This window comes from Podarcis erhardii (genome assembly GCF_964252035.2).
Source record: "Podarcis erhardii genome assembly, chromosome: 10".
Taxonomy (NCBI): Eukaryota; Metazoa; Chordata; class Lepidosauria; order Squamata; family Lacertidae; genus Podarcis; species Podarcis erhardii.
Window position 1 is genome coordinate 3872861 of NC_138500.1, and position 16863 is coordinate 3889723.

Here is a 16863-nt window from a genome sequence, read left to right on the forward strand (position 1 = left end):
TTTAGTGATAATGGAACCCTTAGACAACATCAGCGGACTCACACAGGAGAGAAACCATTTAAATGCATGGAGTGTGGAAAAAGCTTCAGTCAGAGTGGACACCTCAGTAAACATCAACGGACTCACACAGGGGAGAAACCATTTGAATGCATGGAGTGCGGAAAGAGCTTCAGTCAGAAAGGATACATTAGATTACATCAACGGACTCATACAGGGGAGAAACCATATAAATGTATGGAGTGTGGAAAAAGCTTCAGTATAAATGGAAACCTTAGAATACATCAACGGACTCATACAGGGGAGAAACCATATAAATGTATGGAGTGTGGAAGGAGCTTTAGTGATAATGGAAAACTTAGAACACATCAGCGGACTCACACAGGAGAGAAACCATTTAAATGCATGGAGTGTGGAAAGAGCTTCAGTCAGAGTGGAATCCTCAATATACATCAACGGACTCACACAGGGGAGAAACCATATAAATGTATGGAGTGTGGAAGGAGCTTTAGTGATAATGGAAAACTTAGAACACATCAGCGGACTCACACAGGAGAGAAACCATTTAAATGCATGGAGTGTGGAAAAAGCTTCAGTCAGAGTGGAAACCTCAGTATACATCAACGGACTCACACAGGGGAAAAGCCATTTGAATGCCTGGAGTGCGGAAAGTGCTTCAGTCAGAATGGAGATCTTAAATTACACCAGCGGATTCACACAGGGGAGAAACCATATAAATGTATGGAGTGTGGAAAGAGCTTTAGTCAAAATGGAAAGCTTAGAATACATCAACAGACTCACACAGGGGAGAAACCATTTAAATGCATGGAATGTGGAAAGAGCTTCAGTCATAGTGGACACCTCAATATACATCAACGGACTCACACAGGGGAAAAGCCATTTGAATGCATGGAATGCGGAAAGTGCTTCAGTCAGAGTGGAGACCTTAAATCACACAAGCGGATTCACACAGGGGAGAAACCATATAAATGCATGGAGTGTGGAAAGAGCTTCAGTCATAGTGGACACCTCAATATACATCAACGGACTCACACAAGGGAAAAGCCATTTGAATGCCTGGAGTGCGGAAAGTGCTTTAGTGATAATGGAAACCTTAGAACACATCAGCGGGCTCACACAGGAGAGAAACCATTTAAATGCATGGAGTGTGGAAAGAGCTTTAGTGATAATGGAACCCTTAGAACACATCAGCGGACTCACACAGGGGAGAAACCATTTGAATGCATGGAGTGTGGAAAGAGCTTCAGTCAGAGTGGACACCTCAATATACATCAACGGACTCACACAGGGGAGAAACCATTTGAATGCATGGAGTGTGGAAAGAGCTTCAGTCAGAAAGGATACCTTAGAACACATCAACGGACTCATACAGGGGAGAAACCATATAAATGTATGGAGTGTGGAAAGAGCTTCAGTTTAAATGGAAACCTTAGAATACATCAACGGACTCATACAGGGGAGAAACCATATAAATGTATGGGGTGTGGAAACAGCTTTAGTGATAATGGAAGCCTTAGAACACATCAGCGGACTCACACAGGAGAGAAACCATTTAAATGCATGGAGTGTGGAAAGAGCTTCAGTCAGAGTGGATACCTCAATATACATCAACGGACTCACACAGGGGAGAAACCATATAAATGTATGGAGTGTGGAAACAGCTTTAGTGATAATGGAAACCTTAGAACACATCAGCGGACTCACACAGGAGAGAAACCATTTAAATGCATGGAGTGTGGAAAGAGCTTCAGTCAGAGTGGAAACCTCAATATACATCAACGGACTCACACAGGGGAGAAACCATATAAATGTATGGAGTGTGGAAAGAGCTTTAGTGATAATGGATACCTTAGAACACATCAGCGGACTCACACAGGAGAGAAACCATTTAAATGCATAGAGTGTGGAAAGAGCTTCAGTCAGAGTGGACACCTCAATATACATCAACGGACTCACTCTGGGGAGAAACCATTTAAATGCATGGAGTGAGGAAAGAGCTTTAGTCAGAATGGAGACCCTAAATTACACCAGCGGATCCATACAGGAGAGAAACCATTTAAATGTATGGAGTGCGGAAAGAGCATCAGTCAGAGTGGACACCTCAATATGCATCAACGGACTCACACAGGGGAGAAACTGTTTAAATGTATGGACTGTGGAAGGAGCTGCACTCAGAGCGGAACCCTTGATTTCTGTCAACGAACTCACCCAAAAGACAAACCGTATAAATATCAGGAAAGTAGATACAGGTTCAGTCCTAGTGGAAGTTCTAAATCAACAGACTCAGTAACAGGAAGAATTTTAGGAGTTGAAACCCTACAAACATCAACAAACTCAAAGAGGAGAAGCAGTTTAAATGAAAAGATTGCAAAAAGTGCTTTATTTACAATGGAGTGTTTAGGGAACATCCAGGGACTCTCACAAGGAAGAAGCCATTTAGATGTATGGAGAACGGGACGTTTTCCTTTCAGTGTGCACTCTTTCTTCACAGCAATGAACTCACCAGGAAATCAGTCTTAAACACATGACGTGTATTTGAAGTGCTTGTGTATATATGTAAAACTGAACAGCAACAAAATTTTGAAGGCAATGTCAAACAATGTGAGTGTAATCTAAGAGGTAAAGTACCTTTTGAGAGATAGGATGAATCTAGTTTGCTGGTGGTGAGTGAGGATTAGGGCTGGGCGATATATTGATATCTTGTCCAATGCTGGTTTCTAGACCACATCGTGATAACATTTGAAGAACAACTGATATGGCAATAGACTGTGAATCACAGTGTGTGTTTCTGGGACGTGCCTGCAAGCAGCGGCAGAAAGCTTTTCTTTGTGAAGTCCCTGCAGATGCTGAGTTGCTGACTTTCCTCCCAGGCAACAGGAAGCGAAACACACACATCCATTGCCCTGCGTCCTTCCAGCCTCTTTCCTCCCTTGCTCCCTTCTGCTGATGTGTGTGCCTGACTTAGGTATCCTGTGTGCTGTATTTTTTTTTCTGCTGAAACTGGGTTTGCTCTCAGAAGCAAAGTTTTGTGTCTCACTGGGGACCCAGTGAGAACTGTATGCTTTGAAAGCTCAGTAAACTATTACTGAAGAAGTCCTGCTGCCTCTGTGTGTGTTTTTGACCTCAGCGTGGGAATTGCTCTACACGTGGCCCCTACCCTGCTGCTACGTGCCTCATGCCCTGGAGTTGGTCTACTCAAGCATGCAAGATGGCATGCACCAGACTCTGTCACCCCACCACTGCATGATTTCAAAACACTACTTATTCAACAGAACTTCATCCCTGCCCCCTGCGCATTCTGAAAAAAACTTGAAATACTGAAATTGAATGGGAGATTTTCCCCCAAGCCTATTTGTAGGATGGGGAAGGTGGGGCTGCAGGTACGAGGGAAGTCTCCTGGTGGGTCTCGTATTCACTCATGAACCCCATGGGCAACCCCAGAGCTCCTGCTTATTCTGGGGTTTGGAGAAGATAGTACTTTTCCATATTCCCATAAGTTATTATTCAATCCTGCTGCTAGGGAGTACTCCTACCAGAGGACCAGCGTGTATATTACTATCATACTGATTTTACTGCTATGGCTGCTTTTGCTGTCATGGACTGGTGGGGTGAGGGGGGGGGCACCAGCTGGCAGACCCCCAAGGGAAGAAGGCTCAGAGCCTGGGGACTGGTGGTGGGATGGCAATGAGCAGAAAGAGGAAGAAAATGGAGCAGAACGGGAGGGAAGATGTTGCAAGCTGAGGAGGAAACTGGGTTTGGTGAGCAGGAAGAGGCTGTGGCAGAGAGCAGTTTAGGCTCAGAGGGAGGAGAGGAGGGAGCCAGGAGACCCAGAGGAGGCCGGCTGCTGAAGCATCCAGGGAGACGACGACTCCTGCTGTGACCAGCTCCCCTCTCCCCTGGTCTCCTAGAGCACACAGAGAAACCCAGTTCAAACCCCATGATCCTGCACATGATATTAAGAGGGTGTTTCCCTGCCCCCCAACATGCATCACTTTAATCTTGTTGACAGTGAACTGTATTTTCAGCCCATTCACCCCGTTTGGAGAGCTCTTTTTGGTGCTCCTTACAATCTCTCTTTGTTTGAACAATCCTGGGCAATTTACTGCCATCAGCAAACTTTGCCCCCTCCCTGCTCACTCCTAACTCTAGATCATTTATGAAGAAGTTGAAAAGCCACGTGATCAATACTGATCTATAGGGGGCTCCACTTTCTGCTTCTCTCCATTCACAGGAGTGTTCGTTTATTAGTACGTGTTCCTCCCTCCCCCCATCCTTCTGTGCTGCGGAGGAAACCCTGCGGAAAAGTTCTGGGGTGAATTTCGCTTCCCTACATATCCAACACTGCTCAGCATTCAGGGAAATGGAAGAGGAAAGCTGGCCACAATCCAAGAGACTGAGGTCAGCAGGGAAACAAAGCCTACTCCAAGGGAAGCCGCTTCAGCTTCTAGCCCGTCTGCTCCCACAATGGCTGAAGAAGAATTGCCATTTGGGAATGGCGGAGCTGAATGGAAGCAGGCGAGGAAGCCCCACAATCACTCCTGCTGGAGGAATAGGGGCACTGACCCCAATACTCAAAGGTGATGACCCGGTCCTTTAGGGGCACTGTTACGCCATCAGGAACCAGGAGTTCCCCACACCTGCCTCCCACGTCCGGATTCAACCTCAATCTCTTAGCTGCCATCCATCCTCCAACCACCTCCAGAAAGACACACAGGGAATTCACTGCCTTCACTGGTTCCAGTTTAAAAGAGAGGAAGAGATGGGAGGAGCCTCTCCATTGTCTTTTCCTTCACAAATCCTGCCTTAAGGGCACATTTAAGATATGAATAGGGTGTGAGGCTGTGACCTGGCACAGGAACTAAGTATTTATCATCACAAAATCTGGCCAGGCTCCCCAGGCAATCCAATCAAGTGACCATTAACAGGTAACCTGGCAGGCAGGAGGTAAACAAACCACTCAGGTTTCTGATGTAGACCGCCCTTTCTGTGATGTATGCATGATGTTTCTGGGGGTGGTCTTGGACTTCAGGGAGGGAATTTAAAATGTCTATATAAGGGCAGGCACACTTTTGTTCTGGGTTCCTCCTCCCTCCTCCGTGTGGTGAGTGAGGACCCTGTTGCAACAGATCAATAAAGATCAGGCTTACTAGCTGCTTTGCTTCTCAATATTCTCTGGTTGGCCCCTGTTATTTTCTCCCCATTTCCCACAATACATTTTTTCACAGCAACATCCACACATCCCAAATGTGTCACAAAGTAGTTTTGGTGGAGTCGTATAACTGTCCCCCCCCCCATCCTGGTCTGAAGAGCACCAATAACGGGAAGGGAATAACCTTCCTCCGCGCCCCCTCTCTATTCCTCCCCTCCCCTCCCGGCACATCCTCCTCCCACCCCGCCCCACAACCCCAAATCCCCTCCCCAATATGTTGCTCCTCCTCCTCGCCGTCCGACCTTTCTTCCGAGAATGAGCCCCCCTCCCAATCTGCCTGCTTCTCCCGCAAGTGGAGCTTCCACTCCGGATTGCTGCTCTGCGCCGTAGCTCTAGGGGCGCGCGCTTTCCGAAAGGGGAGGGGACCCCCCCCCCCGTGGATATTGCACGAAAGGAAAGGAGAATCGGGAGCGAGGACAAAGAGGTAAAGGGGTCGCGGGGGGAGGGGAGAGAAGGACCCAAAGACCCCCGCCAGGTCCCCAAAGCGCCTTTCGCGGGCCCCATAGGCACGGGCTGGATCCCTGCACGCGTGCTGCGAAGGGGGCTCTCCTTGGCCCCTTAGGCGCCCTGGAAGGGGCGGACATGGTGCCCCCACCCAGGAGGTCCTTACGAAGTCCTCCTTGCCCCATTTCCCCGCACAGGGGCATCCCTGGGGCCCTGTGGGATCTGCACGGAGAGAGGCGGGCCATGAAAGGGTTAACGGGCGCGAGGGACGCCTGGATAGAGACCCCCGTGTGGCTCGTGTTGGGAGGGGGGGTTGTCCTCTGGATGGAGAGGTGGGGCGCGGGGCGAGGGGTGAGCCCCGCCAAGGCGGCCTCTGGGTGCAGGGAAGACAGGGAAAGAGGGAGGGGTCGAGGAATTCGGGGGGGAGAGCATCCCTGGGGCGGGGAAGGGCAGCATTGAGGGAGGGGGGGAGAGAGAGACACAGGAAGACCAGTCCTTGGGGAGACGTCTCCATCGTGGTGCCCGCGGGGAATCTCTGGAGGGGCCTCCTTGGCTTCTCCATCCAGCCCAGGAATCGGCCACTCCTTCAAAGCGACTAGAGAGGGATCCCTGGAAAGTGGGGGGGGGGTTCCTGTCCCCCCTTCCCTTCCTTCCTGCAATCTCCATCCTCTGCCCAGTCCAACCTTGGGTCCTCTTGGAGAGGAGAGGAAATCCCGAGAGGAAGAAGGGGGGGGGGGAGGCCTTCTCGGAAGCGGCTCTTGGTTTCCGCAATCCCACCCAGGAAGCAGCCAGAAACCTTTTCCTCTCTCTCAGGCTTCCATCTTTATTGTCTTTTCCACTGCCTGTTTCATTGAGGATGAGGATAATGTACACCTGTCATCAGAAACAGGGGTGCAGAGTCCATCAGGCTTGATATAGAAGTTGCACCTCAAAAGCATTTCTGTTCCTCTTATTCTTTGAAGGCAGTGTCAGAGTGACTGACAAGCTGAGATACAACCCATCAGTATCCGATGATAGTGATTGCATGAATCTTCCTAGTCAAAGGACCCATTTTCATGATAGACAGTGCCTGGGGCTGAAGGCTCTACATACAGGGTGTGCCTATACAGGCCAAAGACTGCCAGTATTAGCACAGGTAAGGTGTGTGACCTTCCCAAATTTACAGACTGTATGCGAATGAGAGTTTGTGGGTGGGGTTACAGTTTACGACAACCCTGTGATTTTCTCCACCCTTAACATTTCATGAGCTGATATTGCACTACGAATTCCAAAATAACTACAGAAAATCACAATGTAATAAGAATGATTGCAGTATTTATATTCTGTCCATGTGCTTGGGTTTCCACAGCCACTGTGGCCAGTTTCCAGTACACATAAAAGATGTTAAAACATCAAACATTGAAAACCTCCCGATACAGGTCTACCTTCTGTTGTCTTCTAAATGTCAGATAGTTGTTCATTTCCTTGACCTCTGAAGGGAAGGCGTTCCACAGGGTGGGTGCCACCACCCAGAAGGCCCTCTGCCTGGTTCCCTGTAACCTCACTTCTTGCAGGGAGTGAACCAGCAGAAGACCCTCAGAGGAGGACCTCAGTGTTCAGACTGAAGGATGGGGGTGGAGACGCTCCTTCAGGTCTACAGGGCCGAGGCAGTTTAGGGCTTTAGGTCGCAGATCTTGCTGCTCCACAACGATCTCCTACTAGCAGAGTAGGAAAAAACACTCAGAGGCAGCAAAAAATTCATTCAGCAGAGAAATTTAGCACTGAAGGCAAAAGATAGCAAAAACTTAACTTACAGTCAAAACAGCACTCAAGTAAGAAACAGACAAGCAGAGTAGAGAATAGCAGAATAGGAAGTGGGACCAGGCACATTTCAATACTGCAATTTATAAACAATTCCGTGTCAGAGTAACCTTGGGACTGGATAACAAGCCTGGCTCACTCCAGTTTAAGCCAGCTTCTTCTGGTTCCCCAAAACAAGGAAGGTTCAGCATAACCTCATTACAACTTATTCCACCACCTGCTCTCAGCAGAAAGGAAACTCCCTGATCAGCTAAAATGTTCCAGCTAGAGAAAACACCACTTTGAATCACACAGAGTAAAACCACCAGAACCTTCTTGAACCAATAGACTAGGAATGATGTGTATACATTAGATCAACACTTTTCTTTTTCTGAAAAATGCAGCCATGACACTTAAAGGACAGCACCAACAGTGTGAATTGTGCTTGGAAACACACTGGAAGCCAGAGAAGGTCCTTTAGGACCAATGAAATGTGGTCTTGGCGGCAGCTCCCAGTTACTAGTCCAGCTGCCGCATTCTGGATTAGTTGCAGTTTTGGGGTCACCTTCAAAGGTAGCACCATGTAGAGCGCATGGCAGTGGTCCAAGCAGGAGATAACCAGAGCATGCGCCACTTTAGTGAGACAGTGTGCAGGCTGGTAGGGTCTGTCTCTCACCTGTCCCACAGGGACAGTGCTTCCGTCTTGTCAGGATTCAACCTCAATCTGTTAGCCACCATCTATCCTCAGACCACCTACAGGCACCAACACAGGGCATTCACTGGTTCATCTTCACTGGTTCCAATTTAAAAGAGAAGAGCTGGGCATCATCCACATGCGTGTGAACACCAGCCAAAACTCGGCCAGCGGCTTCATATAGATATTAAAAAGCATGGGGAGAGGACAGAGCCCTGAGGCACCCCACAAGTGAGCACCCAGGGGCCTGAACACTCATCCCCCAACACCACTTTCTGGACATGGCCCAGGAGGAAGGAGGGGAACCACTGCACAGCAGTGCCCCCAGCTCCCCTAGAGGGTCCAGAAGGATACCATGGTCAAAGGTCTCCAAAGCAGAGATCCAGCAGAACCAGGAAAGAGCTTAGCCCTTGGTCTCTAGCCTATTGGAGATCATCAACCAGCGCAACCAGGGTAGTATCTGTCATATGATGAGGCCTGAATCCCAATTGGAAGGATAATGGTGGCAGAAGCTTTTCTGGTCCTGCACCCCCAAAAGCTCCAAGCACAAGACTTTCATTAGCTTTGAAGGGGCCATCGGATGCTTGGTGGTCTTTTCTTCAAAAGACAAATATTTCGAATACTTTTACAGTGATTGCGATATACATCGGCTTTCCGTGTTCCTGCAGTGCACCAAAAATCAGTTTACATAATCGGCTGTCCTCGGATAGCGAGGGCTAACCTCAGACTCACTGTGCACATTTGCAAGGTTGAAGAGGCTTAGAAGAGAGCCAGCAACCTCTGGCAAGATCTGGAGTTCTTGCACCCCCAAATTAATGCTCCTGGGTTAAACCACTGAGCCCAGGGCTTGCTGATCAGAAGGTCGGCGGTTCGAATCCCCACGACTGGGTGAGTTCCCGTTGCTTGGTCCCTGCTCCTGCCCACCTAGGAGTTTGAAAGCATGTCAAAGTGCAAGTAGATTAATAGGTACCACTCCAGCGGGAAGGTAAACGGCGTTTCCATGTGCTGCTCTGGTTCACCAGAAGAGGCTTAGTCATGCTGGCCACATGACCCGGAAGCTGTACACCGGCTCCTCGGCCAATAAAGCGAGATGAGCGCCGCAACCCCCGAGTCGGCCATGAGTGGACATAATGGTCAGGGGTCCCTTTACCTTTTTATGATGTAAATAGTGCTTCGTTTTCCTTGTTCCACATTGGAGAGAGTTTGATACCCTAAAATTCAATAAACAGATTTTCACACAACCAGCTATTCAGGACATGCTGGCGGACAGCGATGATCAAATTAATGTGATAGCGGCCGAATTTTTAAGAGCTGTCCATGAAGAAAGAATGGGCCATGATAAAGAGACTTAGTGGTTTTTAATGGTAGGTGATGTTGCTGCGTGGTATTATTATTCTATATTATATTGTATTGTGTTATTTATGTACATCGTTTAATTTCTGGGAGTTAAGAATAGGACTGGGATAAATTGTGTGTGCTGTGCCCGTATTTTATACAGTTTGTATATGATGTTTGTTTGTTACTGTGTGGTGTGCTATGCCTAATAAAGGATTTTGAATTGATACACAAGTCTGAGTTCATCCCTCCCCCTGAAACTGCTGTGTTAGCAGCACTGCCTGGGCAGTGTGTTTGGGGGTTCAGGGCTGCCTAGAGAACAAGACCCCCTTCTCAGCCTGGCTTATATGGTCCCAAGGAAAGCAGAGCAGTACGTTAGGCACCAGCTTGGCTGCAGGAGTGGCTGGAAGGAGGTGTGCAGGACACCATCCAACCATCTTAGAGACTCCACTCTGGATTTGTGTGAGTTTTTCTTTTCCTGAAGATAACTCACGAGGCAGCAAAGGGTTAGGGCCAGAGTTTTCGTTCTCGATGGGCTTCCTTCCCAGGTTGATGAACCCCATCTGCCCTTCACTTTCCTCTGCAGAATGGGCAGAATCTGCCTTCTTGACTGTGGGATTCACTGTTGTTCTCCTCCTCTCCATCCACCAGGGCCTGCCTTCACCTGCAGCAGAATTCCCTAATACACCAAGGATTTGAGACCCATCAGGAATCCTCACCTGGTTTAGCCGGCCGGTTGAAGCCGTACCTGAGTTTGTGGCTCCTGTTGCATGCTGATAGCTTCTGGAAGCCACAGGTGAGAGCTGAGTGCAGGGTGGGGACCAATGGTGGATAAATTACCCCATAGGTTGCATGACATTTCCCCCACCAAAGGTACTACCGCTCCCCTAACACCCCATGACATCGTATGATTATGATATTTAAGACAGAAGAGGAATAAATTCATGTCCACAGAAATAGCACAACGTCAGGCCATAAATAAATCAATAGTACATTTTCAAGGTACTATATATTCCACTAAGTACAGTTTATCTATTTGCCTTGAATATTGCCTTTAAAGTGTCATTTCAGGATAGACCTGCGTCAGAAGACGGGCACAAGATCAGAGAGCACATCATTTTTAAAAATATGCTGCTTTATTAACATTGATTGAGGATTTTGAAAGTTGCTCATTAATTACTATCATTTGATGACATTGCAATTGTTACGATATAGAAGCAATGCAGCTGCAAACTGCTAGCTTGAAAGCAAAACATAATGGGAATGTTGGGACTGTCCATGGGAAACAGTCCAGTGCGAAGCACCGGAATTAGCTCAGAGTGTAATATGAGCTCTTCCGTTTCTTCTGGTTCAGGAAGTGTTTGTCACTAGACTGCTGGAGCTTGAAGAGAGCACTCATGTTTTTGTAATGCTGCAAAGACAGAAATAAAAGCATGTAAACACATTTCTGTCTATCTCTTTCCCCTGCCGGGGGGGCAGGAAAGGGGGGGGTGTTCTTCCCACGTTTGAGAAGAATCGCTTATCGAGACCTAGCCTGGATCTTGCTGGGGAATGCAGCCAGGGAGGTCAACAAGAGATCAAGCCTGGTGCTTGGGAGAGTTGCCGGTTTCTCCTGATAAAGGCTTGATTTCCGACATCAACTTCACTTCCTAAAAATTGGGAACATGGGTAGGAGGTGGAGGAATGTAGGAGACGTTGAAATAGGAGAAGGTGCTAATGGCGGCTGATCTGTTCTCTTTCCCTTTGTTCTCTTCCTTGAAACCCAAACAGGATTTCCGTTCCTCCCACTCTGAAGAAGGTGATGGAGTAGAGAGTCAGAATTCCGAGAGATGGGACACCTTTAATTTCATTAGGAATACAAGAAGAAGAGTTTGGATTTGATATCCCGCTTTATCAATACCCTAAGGAGTCTCAAAACGGCCAGCATTCTCCTTTCTCTTCCTCCCCCACAATAAACACTATGTGAGGTGAGTGGGGTTGATAGACTTCCTTGAAAGAAGTGTGACTAGCCCAAGGTCACCCAGCAGCTGCATTTGGAGGAGTGGAGACGTGAACCCGGTTCACCAGATTATAAGTCCAACGCTCTTAACCACTACACCACACTGGCTCTCATAGAAATTAAAATGTGGGAAATGTGGGATATACTTCATTGAATGAGCACATATAGTTCACATCAATGACCTCCAACAGGGGATAAACCATTTAAAGCTATGGGGAGTGGAAAAAGTTTCACTGATAGTGGAAAACTTGGAACACATCAATGGACTCACATGGGCAAAAAACGATTTAAATGCAAGGAGTGTGGGAAGAACTTCAGTCAGAATGGAAACCTTAAATTACACCAATGGACTCATACCGGTGAAAAACCATTTAAATGCATGGAGTGTGGGAAGTGCTTCAGTAAGAGTGGAAACCTCAATATACATCAACGGATTCACACAGGGGAGAAACCATTTAAATGCCTGGAGTGCGGAAAGAGCTTTAGTGATAATGGAAAACTTAGAAGACATCAACGGACTCACACAGGAGAAAAACCATTTAAATGTATGGAGTGTGGAAAGAGTTTTAGTGAGAATACAAGCCTTAGAATTCACCAACGGACTCACACAGGGGAGAAACCATATGAATGTATGGAGTGTGGGAAGAGCTTCAGTAAGAGTGGAAACCTTAGAACACATCAACGGACTCACACAGGGAAGAAAACATTTAAATGCATGGAGTGTGGGAAGAGCTTCAGTCAGAATGGAAACCTTAAATTACACCAACGGACTCACACCGGTGAAAAACCATTTAAATGCATGGAGTGCGGAAAGAGCTTCAGTCAGAATGGAGACCTTAAATTACACCAATGGACTCATACCGGTGAAAAACCATTTAAATGCATGGAGTGTGGGAAGTGCTTCAGTAAGAGTGGAAACCTCAATATACATCAACGGATTCACACAGGGGAGAAACCATTTAAATGCCTGGAGTGCGGAAAGAGCTTTAGTGATAATGGAAAACTTAGAAGACATCAACGGACTCACACAGGAGAAAAACCATTTAAATGTATGGAGTGTGGAAAGAGTTTTAGTGAGAATACAAGCCTTAGAATTCACCAACGGACTCACACAGGGGAGAAACCATATGAATGTATGGAGTGTGGGAAGAGCTTCAGTAAGAGTGGAAACCTTAGAACACATCAACGGACTCACACAGGGAAGAAAACATTTAAATGCATGGAGTGTGGAAAGAGCTTCAGTCAGAATGCAAACCTTAAATTACACCAACGGACTCACACCGGTGAAAAACCATTTAAATGCATGGAGTGTGGGAAGAGCTTCAGGAAGAATGGACAGCTTAGAACACATCAACGGACTCACACAGGGGAGAAACCATTTAAATGCATGGAGTGTGGGAGGAGCTTCAGTAAGAGTGGACACCTTAGAACACATCAACGGACTCACACAGGAGAGAAACCATTCAAATGCATGGAGTGCGGAAAGAGCTTCAGTCAGATTGGAAACCTTAGAACACACCAACGGACTCACACCGGTGAAAAACCATTTAAATGCATGGAGTGTGGGAAGAGCTTCAGTAAGAGTGGACACCTCAATATACATCACCGGACTCACACAGGGCCAGAAACCATTTAAATGCATGGAGTGTGGAAAGAGCTTTAGTTTGAATGCAACCCTTAGAAGACATCAACAGACTCACACAGGGGAGAAACTTTTTAAATGTATGGCGTGTGGTAGGTGCTGCAGTCAGAGCGGAACCCTTGATTTTCGTCAACAAACTCACACAAAAGACAAACCATATAAATGTCAGGAAAGTAGGTAGAGGTTCAGTCCTAGTGGAAGTCCTACATCCACAGACTCATGGACAGGAAGAGCTTTAATAGTTGAAACCCTACAAACCAGCAACAACTCAAAGCAGAGCAGCAGTTTAAATGGAAAGATTGCAGAAAGTGCTTTACTTATAACAGAGTGTTTATGAAACATGTTTGGACTCTCAGAGGCGAGAACTCATTTAGATGTATGGAGTGTGGGATGTCTTCCTCTCAGAGTCCACTCTTTTCTTCGCAGCAATGAACTCAGCAGGAAATCAGTCTTAAATACATGGTGTGTATGTGAACTTTTATTTTACACCATGAAGGGTTAGGGACTTGACTCAAGGCAGCCAACACCCCTGCAGCTCCAGCCAGACCTACCCAGTTGGCATGCCAACCTTGATGGTCCTAGACAGAGGATCATTGCACTCACAAAGGACCTGCATATGGGAGTGGATTCAGCATGGACTGAGACAAAGGACAGTGGTCAGCTCTTCCTTCTGGAGACAGGAAACTGCAAACTCCCCTTTGTCTTCTGGAAAGTACTCATGGGGGGGGAGGAGGAACCAGCCAAGTGACAAGACCCTCAGATTACCACCACAACTCCTCCCTAAACCCCTCCTTTTTGTGATGGGGCCCAGGAGGACTCCCCTGAGTGAGTGCCTGAGGGCCCTGCTCCTTCCTGCCACTTACCACCTGGCCCAGGGCGGGGCCTGACAGGCCTCACTAGGAAAGTTGTTACTGCCGGAGGGGCACAGAGTGTTTTTAAATGTTTTTTTAAAATTTCTTTGGATTTTTTTGTATGTGGGGGGTGGGGGTGGGATGGATGTTTGGTTGGGCTTGGGGAATTATTTTTTTATTTTGATGTTTTTGTAATTTTTACATTTTTCTTTGTACTGTTTTATTGGTTTTGTTTGTTTGCTTAAGGTGTTATTTTGTTCTTAGGGGGAGGGGTCAGGGCTGCCGGGGAGTGGGCCCCAGCCCACAAAATGGCTGGGGCATGTTCCACAGGGGGGGGGGTGCATGGGTACAACCGATCTCAGTGATCACGGGTAGGAGGAGGAGTTACGCTAAGACTAGACCATGTCATTACAGAGGAGGCAGCTTTAGTCGTTGTCTGAGGACTATTCCTGCCTCCGAGTCTGGTCCTGACAGATGGATACTAGAATCAGCAAGGGATACCCACATGACCTGAAGGTGCTGCTGTGCAATGCCAGGTCAATGATTCATAAGACCACTGCCATCCATGACTTGATCATGGATGGAGGACTTGACCTGGCATGTGTAACAGAGACTTGGTTGCATGAAGCAGATGGGCCTGTCCTTGCCACTGCTTGTCCACCAGGTTTCTCTTACGCACAGCAACCCAGGTCATGTGGGCGGGGAGGGGGGGTTGCAGTGATTTTTAGGAAGTCATTAGTTTGCACCAGGCGTCCTATTGGGAAGACCCAGTTTTCCGAGTGCATGTTCTGGAAGTTGGGCAATAGGGGCAGTACAGGATTCCTTTTGGTGTACCAACCTCCCCGCTGCACCAAGGATTCCCTGCCCGAGCTGCTTCAGGTCGTGGCGGATGTTCTCCTGGAGACACCTAGCTTGGTCGTCCTAGTGGATTTTAACATCCATGCCGACACGACCTTACAAGGGGCCGCTCGGGACTTCGTGGAAAGCATGGCCTCCATGGGGCTGTCCCTGAATAAGTCTGGCCCAACTCATAGCCGCGGACATGCCTTGGACCTGGTGTTTACCTCTATGGATGTTGGTGATCTGACACTAAGTAAAAGCGAAACGAAAGAAGTGCCATGGTCAGATCACTTCCTGGTGCAACTGGACTTCTCTGCGACCCACCCCTCTGCAGGGAGGTAGGACCAATTTGGATGGTCCGCCCCCACCACTTAATGGATCCAAATGGTTTCCAGAGAGTGGTAGGGGATGCTTTATCCCATGTTGATGGCCTTTCAGCTGATTCCCTGGTGGCCCGCTGGAATGTGGAGTTAACCAGGGCTATTGACTGTTTGGCTCCGAAGCGCCCTCTCTGATTGCATGGAGCCCGGAGAGCCTCGTGGTTTTCCACAGATCTGAGGGCAATGAAACAATCGTTGAGACGGATAGAGCGCCGGTGGCGGATAACTCATTCCGAATCTGACCCGACACAGGTTAGAGCTCAACGTCGAGCCTACCAAGTGGCGATAGCGACGGCGAAGAAGACTTTCTTCACCGCCTCTATTGCATCTGCAGAAAACAGCAGCAGGAGACTTTTTCAGGTGGTTCACAATTTAGCGGAACCACCTGCAACATCGGGACCCAGTACGGGCCACATGTTCTCCTGTAATGATTTTGCAAAGTTTTTTGCAGATAAAATCGCTCAGATTCAGAAGGAGGTAGACTCCACCGTGGGAGCAGGGCCAGGGCGGGAGAGTGCTAGAGTCCTGTCAAGTCAAGTTGTGTGGGATCAATTCCAATCTGTTACCTCCGAGGATGTGGACAGGCTGCTTGGACGAGTGAAGCCAACCACCTGTCTCCTGGATCCTTGCCCATCCTGGCTTATAAAAGCTAGCCAGGAAGGACTGGGCGATGGGCTTCGTGGGGTGGTGAATGCTTCCCTCCGTGAGGGAGCCTTCCCAGACCCGCTGAAAGAGGCGGTTATTAAACCGCTTCTTAAAAAAACATCTTTAGATGCGGCCACGATGGCCAATTATCGCCCAGTCTCAAACCTTCCATTCTTGGGCAAGGTGATTGAGCGAGTGGTTGCTGAACAACTCCAGGCACGCCTGGAAGAAGCGGACCATTTGAATCCCTTCCAGTCGGGATTCAGGCCTCATCATGGGACTGAAACTGCCTTGGTCGCACTGATTGATGATCTCCGGCGGGCTAGGGACAAAGGTGAGAGCTGTTTCCTAGTTGTGCTGGATCTCTCAGCAGCGTTTGATACCATCAACCATAACATCCTTCTGGACCGTCTTGAGGGGCTGGGAGCTGGGGGCACTGTCATACAGTGGTTCCGCTCCTTCCTCCTGGGCCGTGTTCAGAAAGTGGTGGGGGGGATGAGTGTTCAGACCCCTGGGCTCTCACTTGTGGGGTGCCTCAGGGTTCTGTCCTCTCCCCCATGCTTTTCAACATTTACATGCAGCCACTGGGAGAGATCATCAGGAGGTCTGGGCTGGGTGTTCATCAGTATGCGGATGATACCCAGCTCTACCTCTCTTTTAAATCAGAACCAGTGAAGGCGGTGAAGGTCCTGTGTGAGTGTCTGGAAGCGGTTGGAGGATGGATGGTGGCTAACAGATTGAGGTTGAATCCTGACAAGACAGAAGTACTGTTTTTGGGGGACAGGAGGCTAAGACCCTACCTCCCCGCGGACTGTCTCGCCAGAGTGGTACATGCTCTGGTTATTTCCCGCTTCGACTACTGCAATGCGCTCTACGTGGGGCTACCTTTGAAGGTGACCCGGAAACTACAACTAATACAGAATGCGGCAGCTAGACTGGTGACTGGGAGCGGCCGCCGAGACCATATAACACCGGTCTTGAAAGACCTACATTGGCTTCCAGTACGTTTCCGAGCACAATTCAAAGT

General features: G+C 48.2%; 2 protein-coding genes and 1 long non-coding RNA gene across 9 annotated transcripts in view; 2 read left to right on the forward strand and 1 right to left on the reverse strand.

The window, feature by feature from the left end:
- LOC309352084 overlaps window positions 1–4751 on the reverse strand; it is a 34449-nt gene extending 29698 nt beyond the window's left edge. The window contains exon 1 of the long non-coding RNA XR_014161097.1: window positions 4654–4751. This is a non-coding gene — a long non-coding RNA (uncharacterized lncRNA). The remainder of the gene's footprint in view (window positions 1–4653) is intronic.
- LOC309351796 (uncharacterized protein) overlaps window positions 1–16863 on the forward strand; it is a 62613-nt gene that overhangs the window by 27501 nt on the left and 18249 nt on the right. Inside the window, exon 4 of one of the 7 annotated variants that reach the window (XR_014160969.1) lies at window positions 2740–3111. The exons of 5 other annotated variants lie outside the window; for them this stretch is intronic. The gene's annotated coding sequence lies outside the window, so the exon portion shown is untranslated. Of the gene's footprint in view, window positions 1–2739; window positions 3112–5590; window positions 5652–16863 lie in introns of those variants that run through there. One more of the 7 variants, XM_081879756.1, reaches the window with a different exon arrangement.
- Window positions 11470–16863, forward strand: part of LOC309351860 (uncharacterized protein) — a 35108-nt gene continuing 29714 nt past the window's right edge. Inside the window, exon 1 of the mRNA XM_081879986.1 lies at window positions 11470–12257. Coding sequence (XP_081736112.1) covers window positions 11690–12257 — 568 coding nt within the window. The 5' untranslated portion in view covers window positions 11470–11689. The remainder of the gene's footprint in view (window positions 12258–16863) is intronic.